Source organism: Juglans microcarpa x Juglans regia, chromosome 7D, assembly GCF_004785595.1.
Source record: "Juglans microcarpa x Juglans regia isolate MS1-56 chromosome 7D, Jm3101_v1.0, whole genome shotgun sequence".
Classification (NCBI taxonomy): Eukaryota; Viridiplantae; Streptophyta; class Magnoliopsida; order Fagales; family Juglandaceae; genus Juglans; species Juglans microcarpa x Juglans regia.
The window spans coordinates 4807439-4833707 of NC_054606.1; the positions used below are offsets into that span (position 1 = coordinate 4807439).

The 26269-nt window shown below is 34.4% G+C and overlaps 2 protein-coding genes across 3 annotated transcripts; both read left to right on the forward strand.

The window, feature by feature from the left end:
* Positions 1 to 2465: 2465 nt before the first annotated feature.
* Positions 2466 to 5805, forward strand: LOC121239327 (probably inactive leucine-rich repeat receptor-like protein kinase At5g48380). 2 transcript variants are annotated; one of them, XM_041136551.1, is made up of 4 exons: positions 2466 to 2849; positions 3013 to 4014; positions 4222 to 5246; positions 5556 to 5805. In XM_041136551.1, exons 2-3 carry the CDS (start codon positions 3169 to 3171, stop codon positions 5227 to 5229), a joined length of 1854 nt encoding a protein of 617 aa, XP_040992485.1. In that variant the 5' UTR covers positions 2466 to 2849; positions 3013 to 3168; the 3' UTR covers positions 5230 to 5246; positions 5556 to 5805. The 2 variants fall into 2 exon arrangements, with proteins under 2 accessions (XP_040992485.1, XP_040992484.1); XM_041136550.1 differs by having other exon boundaries at positions 3043 to 4014.
* A 6925-nt stretch (positions 5806 to 12730) lies between these two features.
* On the forward strand, positions 12731 to 14547 carry LOC121239216 (UDP-glycosyltransferase 74F2-like). Its single transcript, XM_041136380.1, has 2 exons — positions 12731 to 13506; positions 13735 to 14547. The coding sequence occupies exons 1-2, from the start codon at positions 12862 to 12864 to the stop codon at positions 14458 to 14460; spliced, it is 1371 nt and encodes a 456-aa protein (XP_040992314.1). The 5' UTR covers positions 12731 to 12861; the 3' UTR covers positions 14461 to 14547.
* The last annotated feature ends 11722 nt before the right edge of the window (positions 14548 to 26269 follow it).

The following is a 26269-nucleotide window of genomic DNA, read 5'->3' on the forward strand; positions in this document are numbered from 1 at the left end:
GACCCGACAGATCTGCAACGGCGTCGTTTTAGGTATATACAAAATTATTAGATATTTTTCTTTAATTTCATTAATATTAAGTTAAATTATAAACACAAGTTGACTCGAGTTGACTGCTTTTTTAAGCACAAAAATGTTAGATTCTTTTTTTTTTTTTTTTTGGTGAAAAGTGAGACGAAAGAAATGAGCCAATAAAGGAGTGTTTCCCCAATCAAAATGAGAGGAGGATACAATCCGCTTTATCGTTTTATACTCTCTAGAATTTGCATTATGCAAAACTTCTTAAATGTTTTGAGTCATGATTTTCTTAAGAGAATGGCAGCAGCAGTGGTTTCAGTTCAATCCATCATGAGATGTGTATACTCTGACATTCATATTATGTTCTTCTTTTTCTTTCTTCCCTGACACAAAAGAGGATTGATTACTCTTAGTTTAAATTCTTTCATATTAATTACTCGGATTTGATTATCTGAAGTCGGATCTATTCTTCTATCCTTAGAAATTACACGTTTCACAATTTTATTAGATAGTGTAAATTTTATACCGCAGTTGGTCCCACTCTCATTGAAAGGGATAAAATATATAGATTCATAGTATTTTTTAGGCCAACTCAATGTGTGAGGTTTCATCACTAGAAGATAGAGAAAAATAAAGGAAGGGAGATAGGAGAAAGGAGGTTATCAAGAGAAAGGGAGGAGAAGGAAAAAAGAAAGTGGAGAAAAGAGAAAAGGTCAGAGACACGCAAGAGAAAAGTCGTCAATTCTCACCACTTCTTAAGAGCATGCGAAAAGATATATCAGATAAAAGAAAACGGTAGACAACTACAGGGGGACTTTTTGGCCAAGCTTCTCCTAGGAAGACTTCAACTTCCACAAGGGCTTCTTCAATATGGCGATAGGAGCTCTAGGGATGATGTCTCCAACAAAAGATAGATCTCTGATATCCATTTTATAGCGAGGATGAGAGACCATATGAGATTATAAAACAAGCATATTATAGTGGATTATTCCCTCCCTAAACTTTCGTGGACGTAGGCCTAGTACTAAACCACGTAAATATATGTGTCTTCCTCTATTTATTTTTCTTGTACTTATTTTCCTTTCATTGTCATAGATGTATGCATCGACACTGTACAGCCACACCAGACCACTGCTAGGAGAACCACACCATACCGATCGAGGCTTAGATTGTTATAGTGGGTCGAAAATGACTTTTTCTCCCATTCCAATCAGATGTGCCGATTTTAGGCATTAACACTCTTTTCCACATGAAGGCCCATCCCGGCCCTCTATGATAAGTATTTCATTAAGTAATGATGTATCATAAATTGATATATAAAGAGAAAAAGGCAAAGTCCTTAAACAGTGCCATTTTCTTTCACTAATTTCTTTTATTATTATTAATGAAGAAATTTATTGATAAAAAAATATGCATAGTCCAAATACACTAATTTAATGATGATCAGATTAAGAACCTTTTTCGTTTTCCTGTGAGGTTATGTGTCCAGTCATCGAGTCTAAGAAAAATATATTTGCAAGCATTCTTATCGATACACTTTGTATATTATTAATGTATAATCTTTTCATCTAAATTAATAAAATAATGTTTTTGGATCCATGAATATAAGAAATAGTGAGAATTATTCTCTCTTAATATATCTCTAAGATTTGGATTGATGTCATTTCATTGAGTCGTCTTAAATTACATTGATTTATCATAAGTCGACTTATAAATAACAAAGTTTGGTTACAAAAGATAAGAGTTTGGTTACACAAAATTAAACTATTTTATCTCGTATAATTATTACAATCTTCTCAAACTTACACACATAATATAATAAAAAATTTAATTTTTTAAAATTTTAAAATAAAAATTATATTAAAATAATATTTTATTCAACTTTTAAAATATATCTGATCTGAATTGCGTAATCAAAAGAGGCCTTTGTGACTTTTTGTCTGTGTACTTAATTCATTTGATTCCTCTCAAGTCTCATGAATCGTTGAATTTAGCATGTTAATTTTCAAAATATACTATTAATTTTCTCAACTTCCATGCAAAACATAGAAAAATAATAATTTTACCTAAAAAAAATCTCATTTTTCCCTTTCACTTTGAAGGAACTCAATAATATGTATTTTTAAAATTATTTTCAAAAGTTCCCAAAATTTCTTATTGCCAAAACATGACACAATTGTTGAATCCATTCACAGCAGAAACGTTATTTTGGACTCTTGTTGTTTCCTAGTATCCATGGTTGCGAGAAGAGAACAGACAGTTAAAGACAACGAACAAATTAACAAATATTTTTCCTGCTAAAACAAAAAATATTCAAAGGAGAGTTTGAAGATTTTTTGCCGTAAATAAATAATAATAATAACCCTGCCCTTTTAGATATTTGATTTTTTATTTTTTTGGGTTTTTCTGTATATAATTGTTTTGTTTCGTTTCGTTTCGTCTCATTCGTTGCCGTTGGAGTGCTTTCTTTATTGTCAGCAAACGACGAGTCAAGCACTGAGAAGTCTTCTCGGAGATTTGACAAAGTGGCCCAAGGACTTCCTTCATTGACCCGACGAACCTCTATCCCCCTCCTCCCCCCCTCTATTCCTGCAAACCCAGCTTCCAATTTTCTTTACCAAAACTAGCCCAGTTCACATTAGCTTCATCGAATTCAAGGATGATCCTTTTTTTTTTTTCCTTTTTCCTTTTAAATTTTACGCTCTAATACAGGTTTTGAATATTCAAACCGTATCCTTGAGGAGAGAATGATGTTTCGTTGTTGTTTCAAGAACCCTTTTGTGGGTTTCCTCCACCTTTCAGAGTTACGGCTTCTGAAATTCCAATCTCAGGTTGGTTTCGAATCATCTCAATAATTTTCCTTTAACTTAGATTTTTCAGTTGTGTTTTTTTCCCTCTTGAGCGCGGTCTTTGCGAAGTCAACGCAATTGGATAAAGTAAGTTTTTGGATTTATTACAATTATGTGAATATGTAAAGCTGAATTGGGTTTTTAGTTCTTCTGTTTGTCTTGAATTTTGTCTCAGGATATGATGTTATGATGGCTATGGTGTTGCGGGTTCAGTATTTTGAGCACTTGGTTGTTAGAAAGTAATCTCCGAGTCATTTTTTTTTCCAATCTGTACCTCCTCTTTGCTTTGTCGGGAATCTTGATGAAAATGGTTCTGAATTGCCGACCTCTTACTGTCCTTATCGGTGTTTCTCTCGGGCTGCTGCTTAGTTGTAGTTTGAGCTACGGCACCGCGACTGATATTTATTGTTTACAAAGTATAAAGGCTTCACTTGAAGATCCTTATAATTACTTGAGCTCTTCATGGATTTTTGGCAACAATACTGAAGGCTCCATCTGTAAATTTACGGGGGTCGATTGTTGGCACCCTGATGAGAACAGGGTTTTGAATATTCGGCTTTCAGATATGGGGCTCAAGGGACCGTTTCCCAGGGGCATTATGAATTGCTCGAGCTTAACAGGCTTAGATCTTTCTAGCAACAAACTATTTGGAAATATTCCACAAGATATGCCCAAAATTCTAGAGTTTGTGACATCTCTTGAGCTCTCGTCTAACAATCTCTCAGGGGATATCCCGGCGAGCCTCGCGAACTGTTCTTATTTGAATGTCCTTAAACTTGACCATAACAGGTTCACTGGTCAGATTCCTGCAGAATTTAGTCTGCTTTCTCGGATTAAACAATTTAGTGTGGCGAACAATCTTTTGACAGGGCCAGTCCCCCAATTTAATAATGTTACATTTCCAGCATCCAATTATGCAAATAATCTAGGACTATGTGGGGTTCCTTTGGATCCTTGCCAGCCAGCTTTGAAGAAGTCTCACACTGCACTTATTGTGGCAGCAGCAGTTGGTGGGGTGACTGTTTCAGCCTTGGGTGTGAGTATCGGTATGTTCTTCTTTATGCGCAGGGTGTCCGTGAAGAAGAAGGAAGATGACCCTGAAGGAAACAAATGGGCAAAGGTTTTAAAGGGAGCAAAAGGCATCAAGGCAAGCTAACTTAATGGACCTTTTTTTATGCATATTGCTTAATGGTGAAGAGAGTTTTATTCATCTTTATTTTCTTTTTTCGCCTCTCTCTCTGTGGATAAAAAGATGCATGTGTATATAGATATATTCACATTTTTCACTGTGTTTCTGTATTACTCTTTCAAGCACTATTGTATTTGTAATGAAAACCAATTTGCTTTTATTCAGGTATCCATGTTTGAAAAGTCAGTTTCAAAAATGAAATTCAATGATCTCATGAAGGCTACTAGCAACTTTACCAAAGATAATATCATTGGGTTGGGAAGAACAGGAACCATGTACAAAGCAGTCCTTGATGATGGCTCTTCACTTATGGTCAAGAGGTTGCAGGAATCTCAACACTCTGAGAAAGAATTTATGTCCGAAATGGCTACTCTTGGGAGTGTAAAACACCAAAACTTGCTTCCTCTTTTAGGGTTCTGCCTGGCTAAGAAAGAGAGGCTTTTGGTTTATAAGCACATGCCTAACGGTACCCTTCATGATCAGCTGCATCTTGTGGATGATGGTGGCAAGCTTATGCCATGGCCTTTGAGGCTAAAAATTGGGATAGGGGCAGCCAGAGGACTAGCATGGCTCCATCATAACTGCATTCCCCGTATTCTCCACCGAAACATAAGTTCCAAATGCATCTTACTCGATGTGGATTTTGAGCCAAAAATATCTGATTTTGGCCTGGCTAGGCTCATGAATCCGATTGATACACATTTGAGTACTTTTGTGAATGGGGAATTTGGAGATATTGGTTATGTCGCTCCTGAGTATGCACGAACGCTGGTGGCCACACCAAAGGGTGATGTTTACAGCTTCGGAACTGTACTTCTTGAGTTGGTAACTGGTGAGAGACCAACACATGTTGCGAAAGCACCTGAGGACTTTAAAGGAAATTTGGTAGAATGGATTACACAGCTGTCGAGCAACTCTCAACTTCATGATGCCATTGATAAATCCTTGGTTGGGACAGGCGTGGATGGTGAGACTTTTCAGTTTCTTAAGGTTGCATGTAATTGTGTAGCATCAAATCCAAAGGAGAGGCCTTCTATGTTTGAAGTGTACCAGCTTCTAGGAGCTATTGGCGAGCGATACAATTTCACAATTGAAGATGAGATGCTAATGCCTTCCGACACTGGTGATGCTGATGGCATGGATGAACTTATTGTTGCTCGCGAAGTAAATTAAGGACAGCAAATGATAAGGTAAGGAATAGGTATAGGGATGAATGCCCCTCAATCATTATTTTATTTTCTGTTTTCAGGTCATGTTTAAAAGAAAATTTGTACTACATACCGTCGTAATGTATTATTTACAGCTCTAGAACCCAACCCCCCCCCCCCCCCCCCCCCCCCCCCCCCCCCCCTCCCCACCCCACACACACACACACACACACACACAAAGAAATAACAATAATACATTTGTGTAAGCTTTCAATTTGTGTTTTGTGTCATTTTTTTTTTAGTCTTGCATGGTATTTAACTTATTAACTGTAGCTTTATTTTGATTTACAGGTTCTTCCATATTGAGAATTACATTAGTGGGACATGCTCTTTGGAGATTTATTAAATTCACGAATTTTCTTGGTATTTTTGCCTTATCAATGTATGGTCTATGTTGTAGCGCGCAACTAGTGGCTTTGATTTATATGTGCTTTTATGGTGGCTGCGGCGGCAGCGACTGGGACATTTTGAGGATTGCTGTTTGTGATTGATGATTTTGTTACCAAATTACTGTATGTCTGAAGGCTAAATGCTAAACTAACTGCATGGTATATGTGTGTGTGTGTATAAGTTCTATCCAAAATAAATGAATATGTTGCTTTAAAGTTGTATTGATTTAGACATCTAAATCCATCAAAAAACCCAGGAAAGGCCATTAGTGGTACCGCCTAAAGAATATACATACATAGTACGTACGTACGTACGCACATACACCTGTCCACACACATATTTGCATCGATATTACTAACTAGTGTATCCATCCGATTGGACTTGCTTGATGATCCGAACCAAAGTTATTTTCTTGCTATATTCAGAACTACCGAGCAATGTATTAGTAGGAATGGTTTTGCTTGGTTATCCTAAACAGGGTTTATTTTTCTTGCAATGCTCATAATTACAAAGTAATGTGTCCGTCAGATAGAACTTGGTTGATGATCTTGAACAAAGTTTATTTTTTTGTTATGCTTGGAATTTTCGAGCAATATGTCAGTCAGACTGGCCTTACTCAATGATCAGCAAGAGCTAAATTCTTGTGTAATGTGTTGGTCAAACTGTGCAATGCACGTATGTCTAGGTGAAAGTGTTGCTACATTTTTTTATATGAAAAATATAAATTTTAAAATACTTATCAATTAGAACTAACCATTAAGGCTGAGAATCATTAAGAAAAAATAATAATTATTAATATGATAATGAATTAAATAATGCAAAAATGTTTTAGAGTTTTGTCAAGTATAAAAAATAATTATTAAATCGGTTGTAGCAAATGTAGCAAACTAAAGATAGATATGTGAATCAAAACATGGTTTATGAACAAGTCAAGTCAAGAGGCATATATATACGTCCATTGTAAAGTTTAGTATTTGTTAGCTGCGGACATGTATTTGTTTCATGCATGATCAGGCTATCAAGAAGATACTTAATTTGTTTTACGGAGATGAAATTTATTTTGTTTATAAAATTGATCTTCCCAACTCGTATAGTTTTCTTTTACTGCAATTCTCACGCCTAGGTCTACATTGTTTGTATATATAAATATGATCTTAAAGTTAAATGTTTTGAAGAAAATGTAAAATAGAAAGACACAAGAATAAGACATTAGTTTGACATTCTTTAGTAATTAATACGCTAACCCTTATGATTGAACTATGTTTTTGAAAATATTAATGAACGGAAAAATTATTAGATGATTTTATTTCTAAATAACTCATACTATATAGTGTTATTTCTAAAACCAATCGCACATAAACCTAATACTAAGCATGTCATAGCATAGGGGATGAGCAAATTTACCTAAAATTTTTCAAAAGAAATATCATGGGTGAAAATGTATTTTTATTTAAAAGACAATACAATTCAATTAGGGCAAAATAAATAATAAGAAAAAGAGGCACTAATAGTCTAAATGAAAATCTTGATAATTTTTGCTACCAAATAAAAAATACCTTGGAATGGACAAAAAGGTAGCCAATCAAACACAAACCTCGAGGACAAAGAGATAATTTTGCTCAATAAACACAAATCTCGTGGAAAAAAGTAGTTTATCTTTGCTCATCAAACACAAACCTCAAGGATAATTTTTTTTATCATCAAACACAAACTCAAGGACAAGAATGTAATTTTCCCACAAAACACAATTTACAGTTCCACATAAGGGAAATGATACCATGAGACTTGAGTTTGCCCCATCAATTTGACCATTCATGTAATTTTCTTTTTAATTTTTTTTACATAATGATTAGAGAAATATATTAGTATATTGAGTTTTTTTTTTAACAAATATAAAGATTTTTAAAAAATATTTAAAAGAAAATAAAAAAAAGTATAATTTATACTAAAGACAAACCTAACGGTCAAAGTTGGACGGTAGCAGCACCCATTCGTATAATTAGAACATTCTCATTAGTTTGGCCAAATGAGGAGGTTGGTTAAAATTTACATAATTGATGTCAAAAACATCACATATTGAATTGGACAAATCTAAAATAATTTAGACTTTTGCTACAGTGGTTGGCCAAATATGAAGAATCACAATTATTCATCAAATATTAAAATACTAATTTCTCACTCCAAACAAATATTAAAATATTAGTTTCTCACTTCAAGTAAAAATACTATTTGGTTTGTAATTAAGAAATTTAGATATAATTTTAAATGAGTTTAATCAAATATTTTTTGTTATTAGCATTAAATAACTTTTGAAAATATGATTTTTTAATATTAATTTAATTACAATATAATTATTATTAACATTTAATTGGTAGAGATACCAAATGTGATAAAAATAAATTAAATAAAAAATTTATTAAATTAATAATATTTTATTATTATATAGAGAGTGAATGGATAATTCAATGTGGAGGTTGAATTTAAATAGAATAGGTAAATGTAAAAAAGTGTGATATTGACTAAATTTTAAAGATGAATTTGGCCAAACCAATGAGGATGCTCTTATAGCAGCTTATATAATGGAAGTGAGAGATAGAGTAATACTAGATACAATTATTGATTGTGCAAGCATCGCGCATTCCTTTTGAAAAAGAGTGAGGTCTATCTTTAAAAAATTAATTTTTTTCATATGGACTCTATATTTTCTCACTTTTTTTAAAAGGAGTGTGTGGTGCTTACGTATTTTATGACTGCAAATATCATTTCTTTTTGAGAAAAGAGTATCATGACAAAAATTTCTCAAATATGCAAGTTTAATGTAAATTTCTCCTATAAAAAAGTGAGTTTTACTAAAACTACAAAAAAATATTTTTTATAATGAAATCTACTTAATCTTGTTTGTTTTTATAGATGAGATGAAATAAAATAAGATGAATTGAGATAAAAGTTAAAAATTAAAAATATTATTAGAATATATTTTTTAATCTTATTTTTATTTTGAAATTTAAAAAGTTGAATTGTTTATTTTATTTTGTATAAGAATTTAGAAAAATTATAATAATTAAATAAAATAAGATGAGATGAGAATAATTATGAAAATAAACAAGACTAATCTTTTGAGGAAAATTTGAAATTCAGCCCGGGAAAGTTATATTATTCATTAGTCCAGTCGCTGGCTCACGAGTAATGACTGTTACTCATGGGAATTGACTGGTAGCATTTCCCAGTTCAATATTTTAGTTTGAAAAATGATTGTGAGGTGGTTTCGATATGTTTTTTCGATTTTATTTTATTTTTATCTAGTGATTAAAGAAGTATTTTTTTAATAATAATGTAAATTTTTTTAATTGTTTAAGAATATAAAAAAATATAAAAAATAAATAACTTTATGGGGAAGAATTCTATTCGGACTTCCTCCCATATCCCACACCGCTGTATTTTTTTTCCTATGCTTCTGTAATCTAAACGTGCGTTCTTGATAGAGATACTGTTTATTATCTCACATCATATATTTTATATATTTTAAATTATTTATTATTTTATTTTTATTAAATTAATTAAATTGTTCTACTTATTATTCATACATCACTTACTTGTTATAAGAAAAAAAAATTAAAATAAATAAAATGTATAGTATGTGAAGATAATAAGTATAATTATTCAGTTGTTTATTAGTCAAGTTTTGCTACTCATCACATCAGACATCACACACCACATTTTTTTATTTTTTTAAATTTATATATTTTTTATGAGTAATGCTAGAGAGAAGTTATTATAGTAATGTACATTTTGTACTCACTGCATGGCTGTTTCTAATTAAGTATTCCTAACACTCATTTGGAAAGATGTGTGATCTAGATGATGTCACATCATGTGTATAAAATAGATGCTTCTAATAATAACTTATATTTATATTTATTTATTTTTTATTTTATTTATTTTTAAATTTATTAAATTTTTTTTATTTATTATTTTTATATTACATATTTAATAAGGGAAAAAAATAAAAATAAAAATTATATGTGATGTATAAAAATAGAAAATTTTTCATATTACTGTTGACTACCAGGCTGTGCCGATCTGTCGGTGCTTGAGAACCAACTTGTTTCACTTTACGAAATGGGGCTCCCTTCTGGTTATTACATGTCAGAGATTCTGCCCACCACTCTTGACTGTCGAATGTATAATTTTTTTTTAAAATATTTTTTTAACTCTTTTTAATATTTTTTAAAAATTAAATATAAATTTATTAAAAAATACTTCGTTAAATTAATAATAATAATAATAATAAATCGATGGCTTTCATTGTGATCACTCTCAGTGGACAAAGATTTTATATACATCTATTAAGAAAAATTTTACTTGTTATTCTCACAATACATAACATACTTTTTTTTAACTTTTTTATTTTTTCCTTACTAAATGTATAATATATGAATGATAAGTAAATAAATTTAATTAGTTTAAGAAGAATAAAATAAAAAATAAAAATAAAATAAATATGATAAATAGTGTGTAATGTGTATAATGATGAATAACAAAACTCATATATTTATATATCATATGTAGCAACAAAAAGCCTGATCTCCTTCCTTGGCGGTCTTGTTCCTATGGGACACAAAGCTGTGCACAAGAGAGGGACTTATGCTAAAGGAAAATGAAAATATCAAATATGTCAATCATATGTGTTTATTCATATATATATATATATTATTTTTTGTTAATAATTAAGAAAGTCATTATTAATATAAGTATTTTTTTCTTAATCAATAATTAAGTATGCTTAAAAAATGATTAGAAGAAAAAAAATTATTTATATTAGTGTGCATTTTTTTTTGATAAGTAAAAAAATATGTACACTATTATTAAAAAAATATTTTTAAAAAAATATAAATTTGTGCTAGCGGCGCCCAGCTGTGATTGCTGGTGGCAGCATGACTCTATTTGAAATGAAGAAGTCTAGGGAACGGCCCAGGTAAATTAGCCCCGTGGCGCACCATGAGATGTCTTTTTTTTCTTTCTCTGATAGTGTAAAACATGTTTATTTTTTAAATTTTTAAATAAATAAAAAATAACTGCTTTAGAATAAAAAAACTTTGCTCATTTTGGGTTTCGTTTGTATTCAAAATCTATCTCAATTCATTTTATCTCATCATTACAATTTTCTCAAATTTTTACATAAAATACAATAAACAATTCAACTTTTTTAAATCTCAAAACAATTTTTTCAAATTTTTACAAAAAATATAATAAATAATTTAATTTTTATTTTACTATTCACAAACCATTTCAATCTATTTCAACTCATCTCTAAATCCAAACTACTGCTATAATTCTCTGTCTTTAAAATGGCTTGTATTTTGGTGTAATTCTCTTATTTTTTATGGTACAATTAAACTTGGATAATGGAATAAAATTTGGACAATGTTAGAGTGACTACTAAATATGCACACTAGTATAAATGAGTTTTTTTATTAATTTTCTTTAATAATTTTTTAAACATCCTTAACTATTAAAAAAAATTAAAAAATTATTAACTTATTAATATTCACTTCCTTAACTATTAAAAAATATGAATAGACATATTTGGTGGGCATATTATCATTTTTCATAAGATTTTATTATGGCATTAACTTGTGAAATTGGGGCGATTATATTTTTTTCCAGATTCATCGAGTTTCTTATTTTCCTTCATTTATAGCTAGGTTCCTGAATAAATAAATTAGTCAAAATCAATAGAGGGGCAAGGCCAAGACTAACGTGGCCCATGATGATAATGTGAGTAATATTTTTTTTGAAAGAAGAAAATACAAGAATAAAGAAAGGTGAAAAATCAACTGTACTAATAAAAATAAATAAAAAATCAAGACTAATAAAAATAAATTTTAAATTTCAACAAAGCATGAGTATTTGTCTCCGTGTTGAATAACTATAAAGTAAAATATGTTCCATCATATTCTGATTTATGAATACTTGTATTCATTAGTACTAATATGGAATTTATAAGCAGTGATGTGCATCATTAATTTTTCCCAAGACAGAATCATTACGTTCACGATGGCAGAAAATTCTTTATGGCCTCATACCAAACCGAAAAGGGAGAAAATTGGAAGAAGAGAGGAAAATTTGATTGAAATACAGATTTTATTTTATTTTTAATTTATTTTAAAGGCATTTTAATTTTTTAAAAAAATTAAAACAAAAATAAAATAAAATGAGTACAACAGTAAGAAGAAAGAAGAAAAAAGAAAGCCACAGGCCTCATCTGCTTTTAAAATTTACATCAATTCATCATTATAAATTTTTTAAATTTTTATATAAAATATAATAAATAATTCAATTTTTTTAAATTTTAAAATAATTTTCTTAAATTTTTATATAAAATATAATAAATAATTTAATTTTTATTTATTATTTATAAATTATCTCAATCCCATTTTAACTCAGAATCTAAACCACTACTCGTTGTGCGCCGCGGGGCTGGTTAACCGGAGCCGTTCCGTACAACTCTCATTTGAAATACACGCAGCCTATCATTCTTCTGTGCTAATACACGTGACTGGTTTTTGTGGTCATCCTGTTTGCTTCTTCTTTCTAGTTTCTCCCCCGCTCCCATAGGGCCACAATTTATTATTATTATTATTATTATTATTGATAGTTTTGTCTTTTTGAAGCCATGATTTCGGATTGAAAATGATATATATATATAATATATATCTATCACTTTTCACAACATATTTTATAAAACGTTATAAAATAAAGATATTTTTTTAAACTAATTTATAAAATATTTTTATTTTATAATATTTATTATAAAATATATTGTAGAGTTACATTATCCTCAATAATATTTTATTTAATTTATTTAAAATCATGGACGAGAGAGACCAGCTATCGCGGGAAAAAGAAGCAACAGGGAGAGAGAACTGACTTGATCAGGAGAAAGGGAGGAAATGAGAGAGAGACACTTCTCTACAGAGAACCGTGATTTGATTATAAAATGAATTGCGAAGTAATTGTAAAAAACCTGTTGACATAGACCTCGCAATCACCGCAAAATTTCCTATAAAAATTGTGCACATCACGCTCATATTTATCACTGGCAAATAAACACCAACACACCCACAGAGAGAGAGAGAGACAGAGACAGAGACAGAGAGAGAGCGCATGTGAGATAGAGATTTGGAAGCCGTACGTGGCTGCAAAAATGGAAACGAGTGCGTGCAGAGCTCATTGTTTAGTCTTAGCCTATCCAGCTCAAGGACACATTAATCCCTTGCTCGAATTCTCCAAGCGTTTGGAGCACAAAGGATCGGTAAAAGTTACACTTGTTACCACCCACTTCATCTCCAAGAACATGCATAAAGAAGCCAGCCCCATTGCACTCGAGACCATCTCCGACGGCTATGACGAAGGAGGGATAGCGCAGGCAGAGAACATCCAGTCCTATTTTGAGCGCTTTCGTCGAGTGGGGTCGCAGACTCTGACGCAGCTCCTCGAGAAACTTTCTAGCTCAGGCTGCCCTGTTAACTGTATTGTTTACGATGCTTTCTTGTCTTGGGCTCTAGACATAGCCAAAAAGTACGGGTTATTTGGGGCTGCGTTTTTCACTCAATCCTGTGCTGTTGATATTATATACCACCATGTCCACAAAGGAGTGCTGAAACTCCCTCTCTCGGAGCCGGAAGTTTTGCTTCCTGGTTTGCCACCTCTTGAACCTCAGGACATGCCGTCCTTCATTTATAACTTGGGATCCTACCCAGCTTTCTTTGACATGGTTTTGGAGCAATTCTCCAGTGTTCACAAAGCTGATTGGGTCCTTTGCAACACGTTTTATGAGCTGGAGGAAGAGGTAAGCATGTTAACTGGAGCTTGTGCACTATTTAGTTTCCTGAACTCTTTGTTATGTTTTTCTTGCCTTTCAATGATGATCTTTTATTTTCTTCTTTCTTTTTCTCTCTTTTCTTTTCTTGTGAGAGGAAAGGAAAGGAATATAGAAGTTAAAATATATTGTTTTTTATTAGGATTTGACCGATTTTTAGGCTTGCAATATTTGATCGGTTTCTAAATATCTTTGCAGGCGGTGGATTATTGGATGTCAAAGATAATGTCATTGAGGACAGTGGGGCCAACTATTCCATCAATGTTCTTAGACAAGCGGCTTGAAGGTAACGAAGACTATGGTTTCAGAATTTTCAAACCAAACACCGATTCTTGCCTGAAATGGCTAAATGATCGTCCCAAAGGGTCTGTTGTTTATGTTTCTTTCGGGAGTTTGATCGTTCTAGAAGCTGAGCAATTGCACGAACTAGCTTGTGGTTTGAGGATGAGCAACAACTATTTCTTGTGGGTGGTCAAGGCCTCAGAAGAGGTAAAGCTCCCCAAAAACTTTGTGGAGGAGACGTCGGAGAAGGCATTAGTGGTTGAATGGTGTCCTCAGTTGGAGGTCTTAGCACACGAGGCAGTGGGTTGCTTTGTGACACACTGTGGGTGGAACTCAACGTTGGAGGCCCTGAGCTTGGGTGTTCCCATGGTGGCAATACCACAACGGACAGACCAAAGCACGAATGCAAAGTATATTTCGGATTTTTGGAAGATGGGACTTAAAGCGCCAGTTGATGAGAAAGGGATAGTTAGGCGAGAAGCAGCAGAGCATTGCATAAGGGAAATAATGGAGGGGCGGAGAGGAAAAGAGATAAAGGAAAATGCCTTAAAATGGAGGAAATTAGCAAAAGAGGCAGTTGACAAAGGTGGAAGTTCTGACAAAAACATTGAAGAATTTGTATCTAAATTGGTTTGCTCCTAAGTTGTTGTCAGTTCGGACCTGTCGAAACAAAAATGTAATGATTTCTCTTGTTGACAATTAAATGGCTCAAAACCTGTCTTTAGCTTTCGTGTTCAAGTTATAACATTCCACTTTTCCACGGCTGACATTTGGAGAAGCGAAGAAAAATGCATCAAAACTGTAAAGCTTTTGATGATTACGATGAATGTAAATGTAATGACGTGTGGACCCTAAAATGCTTTCACAATATGCCTGTAACGTTAAATTCTGAAGAATTCAATCCTTTTCCAAATGAAATAATTACTTATGGTCCGGACATAAAATTAATTAATGAAAGCCGAATCAACCCAATTCATGTTCGGTTTTGAACTGATAAAGCATTTTGGCACGAGATTTAGAGATTATATATAATCCATCGTTTTGTCACACAATTAATTTCACAAACAAATCCCAAAACAATAAAAATCGAAAATAGACCCTCAACAGATATTTAAAAAAAAAAAAAAAAAAAATCTATTGCAGGCATTGCAATATCTTCCCCCACAGTAAATTGGAGAGGAGCAAGAGAGAGGGGTGGAGATCATTCGCCCTAGCTCGCATAAGGGAATAATCTTCTTCATTTTGATCACTCACCTTGAACAATGGGATCGAGATAATTTCTCACCATATGCACTAATATTAATAGGAAGATCATATCTTTTATTCTTTTCTATATGAGCAAAAAGGAGAACAGTCGTGTAACACCTAGGGCTGTACAGAAACTGACGCAACCGGCCACCGCCGACGCAAACCGGTCGGCCCCATCAGGAACCAGCCGGAACCGATGGATAACCGGTTGGCGTGCGGTGAATATTACAGGAACCGATGTTCAGCAGTTCTGTTCTAGTTTGAGGCTAGGCTGGACTGTTGAACCGACCGATATAATAAAACTTATTTTTTTCAATATTCACTAATTAAAACGACGCTGTTCCACTTAAGTTTAAATGGAATGACGTTGTTATATATTTATAAGTATACGATAGATAATAGAAACGACGTTGTTTGATATTAAACCAAACGGCATTGTTTTATTAAAGACATAAGGAAAAAAAAATTGTCTAAAACGACGCCGTTTTGGTATGGGGTTTTCTTCTTCCCTAACCTTTTTCCATTTCCCGAAACCAAACGGCGTCATTTCTATTAAAGACGTAAGAAAAAAAAAATTGTCTAGAACGACGCCGTTTCGGTATGGGGTCTTCTTCTTCCCCAACTTTCTTCCATTTCCCAATCTCCTCTGCAACTCTCTCTCTCTCTCTCTCTCTCTCTCTCTCTCTCTCTCTCTCATATGTAACTCTCTATCTCTCTCAGTAGAATCTCACCACTAGGGGAACCGACACCGACCGAGAACTACTAGAGAATCGCTTCGATCGGTTTCTTCCTCTCCATTGACTGGTTATGGTCGGTTGCTCTCCCAATTTTTTAGAGTCGATTTTGCCCAAAAACCGCGCTGACGACGTCGATTTTCACCCCTAGTAACACCCAAGCTCAAGCCCTCAAAGTATTAATTTATTGAGGTTAATACTTATGGAAAGTCATTTGAAATTTAACAAGTATGAATAGGTCATAGGCTGAAAATTTTTATTATTAAAATTGTTACGATGTAGTTGATGATTTTAGAGTACATCAATGGATCCACACTCATAAAAGCCCAAATTAAATTAGTCTAGAGATTTTGGAAAGACTACTGGTCCATAAATCATTACGATAAATTATAAGATTTTTTTTTTTCCAATAATTGGACAAAAGTCCTTTTAATATTTAGGGACCAAGCCAGCCTATTTAATTGGTGATAGGCTAAATTATTATTCGATAAGACCTTTTGTTAAGACCATTTATTAACCACGCTTGGGCCCAAAAATTTCAGAAATTAACCTAATTGATTACCCCAAGATCCAGACTCGTTTGCTCTTGTTAAACCATCACACGCAGTGCATGAAAGCCATGCAGACAACAAGTTTGGACCACCACCTAAAATGAATGCTGCTGCTGCACCACTTCACGTACCTGCTGCACCTTCTCATGTACCTACTGCACCACCTCACATACCACGTGTAAGTCATGCAACACAAAGTGTACAATCATGTTGCAATGCAACTTTTGCCACTACCACTCTGTTGCGCTCAATGACAAGCACCAAAAGCACTCCACCAACCAGAATTCTCTCAACCAATCATTTGTTATAGCCTTTGCAATAGCTGTAAATTCTCACACAGAACATTTACATTTTATACCATCTGCATGTGTAATATAAATAGAGAGGCAACGCCTCATTGTAAAAATAGAGAGAAAGTAAAATACAAAACAAAAAATATTCTCTCCAAAGGTTTTAACATGGTATCAGAGCTTTCTAAGGACTAATCATCCAAAATGTTTAGTTCCTCCGGTACAACTTCTTCTTCTTCCTCTCCCTCATCCCTCTCATCCCTTCCTCTATCAAACCTTTCCCACATACTCTCTGTTAAATTAAACCTAGAAAACTATCTTTTATGAAAAGTTCAACTTGTTCCCTACCTCCATGGCCAAAGGTTATTCAAATACGTTGATGGGTTTTGCCCAGCTCCACCCTCCCTTCTTCCCAACTCTTCACCCAAACCAGAATATCAAACCTGGTTCCAGCAAGATCAGTTGGTTATGTCGGCTTTAATATCTTCCCTCTCCGAATCTATCATTGCCCAAGTAGTTGGCTCTTCTACTGCTCGTGATGTTTGGGTATCACTCGAGTCCTCTTATGCTTCCTCCTTTCAAGCTCGTCTTGTTCAAAACCAACTCCAACTTGCTTCACTCAAGAAAGGCAATGACTCTATCCCCGTTTACTATCGCCGTGCAAAATCATTAGCCAACACAATGGCTGCTGCCGGTCGTCCCCTACCCTCTAATGAGTTTGTTCCTTTCCTGTTAGCAAGACTTGGTCTTGACTATGATCCTCTAGTAACTTTAGTAACTACAAGACTAGACCTAATCTCAATAGACTCTCTTCTAGGACATCTTCTAGCTCATGAAGCTAGGCTGCAACACCATGCCACAAATGCCACCATTTTCTTAAATCCTTTAGTATAGTTTTCTGCTCGCAGTCCATCCTTTAATTGTGAATGAGGTGCATGTGGCTATCAGAATTTTGCATGCAATTGTGGGGGACGAGGTTCAAATAATCATGGTCGTGGCTTCTCTACACACTCAGGTATCCCTTAAACCAGTTCTTTTATGTCTCTAACTGACACTTGTCTCGTGTGCCAAGTATGCAATAAGGCTGGCCACAACCATTGCCCCTGCCTCTGCTCATTACACTGCCTCCTCTTATGCCACAGATGGTGCCTGGTATCCTGACATGGCGGCAACCAACCACATAACCAGTGAGCTAGCTAACCTCAACCTGCACTCCACCGAATATCAAGGAACATATCAACTACGTGTTGGTGATGGGTCGTTTGTTCCAATTACACAAACTAGTTCAGCTTTTTTTCCCTCAACTTCTTCTTCATTTCTTTTAACAAAAATGCTACGTGTTCCTTCATTCAACAAAAATCTTATTTCTGTTCAACAATTTTCCACTGACAATCATGTTTATTTTGAATTTTTTTTTATCGTTTTCATGTAAAGGATTGCAACACAGGGAAAACCCTTCTCCAAGGGACATCAAATAACGGCCTTTACACCTTCTCCACCCCGTCTCCTCAAGCATATTCCAATGCATGCAACTCAATTCCTCTATGGCACTCACACTGTGGACACCCCTCTCTCAAGGTTGTTTGTCAAGTTCTTCTTCAACATGGCTTACCCTTTGATGAAATGTCTTCTACGCATTTTTGTAATACTTGTGCAATGGCCAAGCACCATAGGATTCCTGCACCCACTAGAAAAACAAAATTTGTTGCACCTTTCCAGCTTGTGTTTAGTGACTTATGGGGACCATCGTTTCTGAGGATGGCTTTAGGTTTTACATTTCATTTGTAGATGATTATTCAATATATACTTGGCTTTTTTCTCTACAAACTAAATCTCAAGCTCTGCTTACTTTTATTAAATTTAAAGCCTATGTTGAGTTTCAATTTCAAACTAAAATTAAACAAATCCAAACAGACTAGGGCGGGGAGTTTAGGTCCTTCAATGAGTTTCTCTCCACTTCTGGAATCTTGCACCGAATTATATGTCCTCACACACACACTCAAAACAGTATCGTCGAAAGAAAACATAGACACATCGTCGACTCAGGACTAGCCTTACTTGCACATGAATTTGTCCCTTTAACATTTTGGCCATATGCTTTCTAGCATGTAGTACGCTTAATTAATCTGCTTCCTTCATCTTCACTAAAATTTTCATCACCATTCTTCATTCTTCACAAAAAGGAACCAGATTTTAAGTTACTTCATGTCTTTGGTTCGGCCTGTTGGCCTCTCCTATAACAAAATTTAATTTAATTTTCAGGCCCTTCAATGTGTCTATTTCGATATCAGTCTTGCCCACCATGGATCAATCTGTTACTACATCCCTTCCACACTTATCTATATCTCCAAGGATATTAAATACGACGAGGTTTCCTTCCCATTTTCAAAACCATCAAACACCAACTCTGAACCCATTACCGAGACCAACAACATACTTCTCCCCTTTTTTACCTATAACCGACTCAAACAAATCAAAAGCAATCTTTACTCGGCCCAGTACCAATACAACCTCCCCTGTCTTCATTGTGTTTTCCTCCAACTCAAAATCAAACACAAAATCAAGCCCAATCTTTACTCAGCCCAGCACCAACACAACCTGTTTCATCTTCATCATGTCTTCCTCCTCTCGCCCAAAATAAAGCTTCCAAAGAACAACCATCCTCATTGTCAATACTAATCCGATCACAAACTGCTTCCTCCCACCCACGTCAGTTTACTGACGGCACTGTTCGATGGCCACCACCAAAATCCAACATCTCAACCATCACCTCATGCCAAATACCTGATACTCCAACTTGTTTCTCTAGTGCACACAAGTTTCTAGATTGGCGTAAGGCCATGACAAATGAATTTAATGCTCTCTTGGCAAATAAAACCTGGTTGTTGGTCCCAGCTTCTCAAGCTCAGAACATTATATCCTGCAAATGGGTTTTCAGAATGAAAAAGCTTGTTGATGGCACCATTGAAAGACGAAAAGCTCGTCTAGTAGCAAAAGGTTTTCTACAGCAATCCAGCATTGATTATGATCAAACTTTCAGTCTAGTTGTGAAAGTAACAACCATTCGACTTGTTCTAGCTCTTGCAGTCACAAATGGTTGGTCGGTTCAACAATATGATGTTCAAAATGTTTTTCTTCATGGTTCGCTTTCTGAAACCGTGTTCATGGCACAACCTTCAGGCTTCACTCATCCTCAGTTTCCATCACACGTATGCAAGCTTAAAAAGGCGATTTATGGATTAAACAATCACCTAGGGCATGGTATTCTCGCCTAAGCCAAAAGCTTGTGGAACTCGGGTTCACTATTTCTACTGCAGACTCATCTTTATTTGTCAAAATTACTAATGCCTCTGCCCTCTATGTCTTAGTTTACGTTGTTGATTTGCTTGTCACTGGATCTAACAACACTTGTGTTACTGCATTGCTTCAAGCTCTAAGGACATATTTTCCAATTACCAATCTAGGCAAGCTCCATTTCTTTTTAGGCATTGAAGCAACATATAATGCTAATGGTATTCTCTTAACCCAGAAAAAGTACATTGCTGATCTACTTGAGAGGACAAATATGACACTAGCCAAACCAGTAAAAATTCCAATGGCAGTTCAGAAAAATTAAGCATGCACTGTGGTAGCATGTTTGAAGACCCGTCTCTCTATCAAAACATTGTAGGATCTCTTCAATATCTCTCTTTTACAAGGCCAGATTTGGCCTTTGCAGTAAGCAAGGTATGCCAATATATGCATGCTCCAAGGGTTCCCACTGGCAAGCAGTTAAACGGATACTGAGGTATCTAAAACACACATTTTATATCGGCTTATAGTTCTCAAAATCTTCATCCATGAACGTCACGACTTTCTTGGATGCCAATTGTGCTGGCTGTTCGGACGATAGAAAATCAACAAGTGCTTACTATTTATTCTCTAGATCCAATTTGATCTCTTGGTCATCCAAAAAGCAACCTACAATAGCAAGATCATCTACTGAGGCGGAGTTCAAATTAGTAGCAAATGCTACTGCTGGAGTTATATGGGTACAAAATTTGTGTAAAGACCTTGGCACCCATCTCATTGCTGCACCGACTCTGTTTTGTGATAACTTAGGAGCAACGTATTTGTCTTCTAACCCTGTGTTTCATGCAAGAACAAAACACGTGGAGATAGATTTTCATTTCGTGAGAAATCGTGTTCTTAACAAGTCACTCAGAGTGGCCTTCATTTCAGGCAAGGATCAAGTGGCAGATGTTTTGACAAAGCCTCTGTTTGCTGTGAGATTCCAAGAACTCTGCTCAAATCTATGCCTACACTCACTACAACTTGACTTGAGGGGGACTGTTAAACCATCACACACAGTGCATGAAAACCATGCAGACAACAAGTCTGGACCACCACCTAAAATGAACGATGCTGCTGCACCACTTCACGTACTTGCTGCACCTCCTCATGTACCTGCTGCACCACCTTAGTATGACTAGAAAGTGTTTCGAAAGGAACTAGGTATTCAAACCCCGATTTTATTTATTTATTTTTGGATACTAGATTAGTATGACTAGAAAAGTTTATACCATTCTATACAAAAAATGTCATAAGAGAATTCAATATCTGGTTATATCTTATTTGATCACTATTGTCAAATTATTTTTTGCTATTGGATCTAAGGTTACATATTGTTTGATCACTATTATCAAATTATTTTTTACTATTGGTTCTAATTTTCTTGGCATATATAATATTTGCAGGCTGGCATGTTGGCGGCTTTTTGATAACATGGAACAAAAAAAGCAGTATATGAACAAGTCAGTATGCATGGGCCTTTGAAAATCTGACCAAAAAAATCACTGCTTGAATCAAGAATTCTCTTAATGCATAAGACAAAATATCCAACCAGATAGATAATGAAAATTGGTAGCTAGAAAACTCTTCCTCTCTAATTAGCACTGTAATTGCTATTTTACATGTGGTACTTTAATACTTTTGCACTAAAAGACATTAATTAACCATAATGAATCAATGATCATTGTTTCATCCCACCAATCAATATAACACCCCACATCCCAAAATGATAGGAGAACATCCACTCCACATAGCAGAGCACATGCTGCAAAGACAACACCAAAAGAGCATTATGAGTTGGTGTATTAACAGCAAAATACAGTCATTGAAACTACCAATCAATGCATATCTGACTATCTTGTAATCTGGGATATAGATATCACATGCTCAAACCCTCTCAAATTTTATCTACTGCTTAATGTGCCGGTGAAACAGTTTTATTGGACACCCTTTCACGTCCCTTTGGTTCCATCCTATTCTCTTTACGTAAGTTTCATAAATATATTTATGTAAGTTTCACCAAATAACTAATAATTTTTTTTAAAAAGCTAGTGTGTACACAAAAACCTGCAGTCTCTCACTTTACTAATTTACTTTGAGAGAACATAAAGCAACTCTCTCACTAAAAAAAGCATAACCATGACAAAGGAAATACTATATTAGCAATCGACTTGTACTTAAAGCTATATTTTTAGATACCTCTTATTCTTTAATTGCCTATATTCGAAAAATTATTCAAAATCATCTCTACATGAAGAAAAAAATTATGTTAAAAATATAATTATTAAAAAAAATGAAAATATATGAAATTTCAAAATAAGTCTTACCATTTTTTAGCTTATAGCTTTCGGTATCTTCCATCAAGTCTTGGGAGTTATAATTAATGGAGTGAACTTTCAACTAATTTTGAATGCAAATAAGAGCTTCAATTGTTTTTGGGGCCAAGGAGCTTCGAAATGAATCTAACACACGACCCCCAACGCTGAATGCCGGCTCAGAAGCAACGGCAGAGATGGGAATAACCAACACAACCCGTGCTATATTGGCAAGGACTGGATATTTGGTTGAGTTCACCTTCCACCATATTAGAATATCAAAGTCGGGTGTCAATCCTACAAGGCCTCCCATGAAATAATTATCCAATTATGTTTTGAACTCTACAATACCTTTTGATGCTTGATATTGACGGTACCTACTATAGAGATCATCATCATCATCATAAGAAGTGTTGCTTTGGGTCTCACTAGCACTTGATTAGCCCTTATTTGAATATTGATTATACAACCGCTCAATGATTCCCCTTAGTCGTGCAACAAGCTCGGATGCTCGCTCGAGGCCAAGAAAGTCAACAAACCAAAACTTCAAAACTTTCAATTTGGAGTGTGGGTCAAGCATAGTTGGAATGAACAAGATTTTGTTCACCTTCTCAAAATCACCAAAAATATTTATTATATTTCAATAGCATCCTCTCTGACATGGTTGCCAACTTCCTATCAAAATTTTTAGAAAATTTGTTCAGATGGCTATATAGTGTAGCAACTTCTTTAATGAACAAATTTGAAGTTGCATGAGTTAAAATCTTCAAAAATTTTCAAAAATTGTACAAAGGCCTCAATGGTTTCCCAATCATCGTATTTTGGTCCCCCCCCTCCCCCCCCAAAAAAAAACCCCAAAGAGATGTGGTACAAATTGATCGTATTCATCTTGCATTAGGTCAAATGTTGCACGATAATTCAGAGCTGCACTCAACTTCATATATGTAGAGTTCCACCTAGTTGGAACATTAAGATAAAATAGCCTGCCACCCAATATATTTTGTTTGTCAGCACATAACTTGAATTTATCGAGTCTTGCAGGAGAAAACTTCACATACTTCACTGCTTTTAGACCTTCACAACCAATTCATCAACTTCTTAAAACCCTTTATTGACAATGAGATTTAAAGTATGTGCACAACATCTTATATGTACAAACTCATTATCTAATACAATACAATTTCTAACTTTGGCTCTTCTCCTAAAAAAATCAATGGTCGTTTGATTGGAAGATGCATTATCTATAGTGATGATAAATATCTTCTTTAAACCCCATTGAAGAATAGATGACTCAATTTCTCTTTCTATTGTTGCCCCTTTATGATCAGAAACTTTCATAAGATTTATTATTCTCTTATGCAAGTTCCAATCATTATCAATGAAATGAGCCGTTATGCACATATATTTAAGATTTTGAATCGATGTCTATAAATCAGTGGTGATGCAAATCTTATAATAGATGTGATAAACATTTCCATTAACTTGTCCTTGTCTGGCATATATAACTTCAAATAGTCTTGCATGATAGTAATGCGAGAAGGGATTAGAAATCTAGGCTCAATTGTGGCCATAAACTCTTTAAACCCTTGACCTTCAACAACTCTAAATAGCATCTCATCCAAAATTATCATTTTAACTACAACCAATCTTATCTTCTATTCATTAAACTTTGCAAGTCCAACACTAGAACTGCTAGTTGTGCCATCACCCCTTCCTAGCTCCAATCGTTTTGGATTGGGGGTTATACCTTCCAATCCCACTAGCAAGAAAGGCTTTATTTGTCCCATTATGGTACTTCAAAAATGAAGCACCTTGTTTTTTAGGATGACATGATAAAACCTTACCATAATAGTTGCATGCCGCTTTGTGCTCATTATGATCCTCGTCTTCGATCTTACTAAAATGTTGCCATACTTTTGATCTACCCTGAAATCTTTTCCATGTGATAGCAGGGTGACCACTAGGACTAGCTATTGGCGGAGGGCTATATGAACTTATGAGGCATAGAGCTATCCAAATGCATCACATCAGGGATTGATTTAGACCCTGATAAAGGTATAGTAGCACTGGGTTCCATCAGGCTTAATTGTAATGAGATCAACAAGCATCATTAACAATTTCAAGACAAAGCACCATGCAACAGAACTACAACACGTTTTCAGACCATAAGGAAAACACAAGCACATGAAAAAATGGTTAACAAACTCAATTTTGGAAACCAATTAAGCACTAAAGTTATGGGTTTAAGCCTCAACTTATGCACTTTACCTTGTAAAAATTTGCTGCCCATGTCTTTAACAATGCCATTATTGGTTATAATTAAAAGCTTTAGCAAAAAGTAAAATATTGTTTCCATTTAGATGGAAACTAGAATTGTTTAAGCACAAAATGTCATATTTAAAGGTGGGAATGGATTTCATTCTACATTTGATTTTTTTATGCGATTCTCAGACCATAATCATTGTAGCTCAGAAAGTCAAAATCAATCATGAAGCACACAAATCAGACATGCTCATTTGAGATTATGAGATTCATATTGTAATATTTGCATTGTCACTGGTTTGGCCCTGAAGGATCTATCTGGACCATCCATGAACTGAACCATTTGCAACTTTAGTTGAACCATTTTGTGACTTTATAGCACAAGCACGAGTCAGTAATTGTGATATATTATGCCACCCAACTTAGAACAAATGGAATCAAAATTTCATAAACATTATGATAGCACATTCAATTATTCCACAGTCCCAAAGTCATAGAAAAGATAAACAGAAGAAAAAGCTTCTAAGCCTCTTACCAGGTTTGACACCGAAATGTGGGTAGCAGCCGAGGATGGCGTGAGTTGCTACAACTAATCAACAACGACAGACTCTACGTAGAGAACTCTACGACGCCGAGGAAGAAAACTGAGAAGTATTTATGAGATCTGATAGAGAGGAAGGCTGTGTTTTCTTCTTTGGATGAAGCTCGAATGAACAGAACAAAATGGTGTCTTTTGCCGTTGCGTTTTCTCCTTCTTCCAAGCTTGAATGAACAAAGCTTATTTCCGCTCGGTTGCTTTTTCCCTTTCTTTTCTTCATTTTTTTTTTTAATTTAATTGCTGATGTGGCAAAATGCCATGTCAATGGGGTTCGCAGGTAGGCATAGACTTGTGCTTATCTGTAGCAGTATTATTCCATTTTTTCCACTACTGATTGGTTTTGGTTTTTTAACACTATTTTTTGGTTTTTTTTTTCAAATCATTTTTTAATACTTTTAAATATATTTAAAAAATAAAAAAATTCGCAATATTTTTAAAAAATATTTTCTTTATCACCAAGTCAAAAATAAAAAAGTAAAAAAACAAAAAAACCTAGTCGGGCAAAAAAAAGGAGAGTCCAAAACGGACTCCCTAGCATCTCTCTTGTGAATTAACTATTGTTGAAAATCCCTCTGTATCTGCAGAAGATAATCCTAATTTACTAAAACCTGATCTTTGTTGTAATTTATTATGTAAATATAGAGGATAGCAAGTTTATTAGTATTTTTAAATAGTTTTCTAAATTTTCGGCTACTGTTACTGATGTGACAGTAGCATACTTTTCCAAATATCTCTCCGTATCTTTATTTTCTTTCATTAATCTCAGTGTTTTCAATCCGATCATGCACTTTTTCATGATGCGCCTTATGGTGGGTGATCAATGCTGGAGATTCGTTTACGAGTTGTCAGGATGAGTTGCCGTCCAAGTCCATCCAAAGGATTTTTATATTTCTGAAAGAGAAATCTACTCAAAAGGACCAAGTCAAACGTTGCCTAATGTTTCTGCACGCAATTATTTATGTCGTGGATTCAGGACAATCAGTATCATTTATGTCGCGGCAATACCCAGTGCATCCCCATTTTTACCCATTTTATGGTAAATACAAAGTGCAATTTACTGGACGTTGGACTTCAATCTACCCATAAATGAATAGGTACAAGTATAGAAATTCAAAGGTGATTT

What these genes read in the sequence shown, in the direction of transcription:
- LOC121239327 (XM_041136551.1), top strand. Translation starts at nt 3,169, where the DNA reads ATGAAAATGGTTCTGAATTGCCGACCTCTTACTGTCCTTATCGGTGTT. An exon ending in AGGGAGCAAAAGGCATCAAG is followed by an intron (nt 4,015 to 4,221) that starts GCAAGCTAACTT and finishes GCTTTTATTCAG; the next exon opens with GTATCCATGTTTGAAAAGTC.
- LOC121239216 (XM_041136380.1), top strand. Translation starts at nt 12,862, where the DNA reads ATGGAAACGAGTGCGTGCAGAGCTCATTGTTTAGTCTTAGCCTATCCA. An exon ending in TTTATGAGCTGGAGGAAGAG is followed by an intron (nt 13,507 to 13,734) that starts GTAAGCATGTTA and finishes ATATCTTTGCAG; the next exon opens with GCGGTGGATTATTGGATGTC.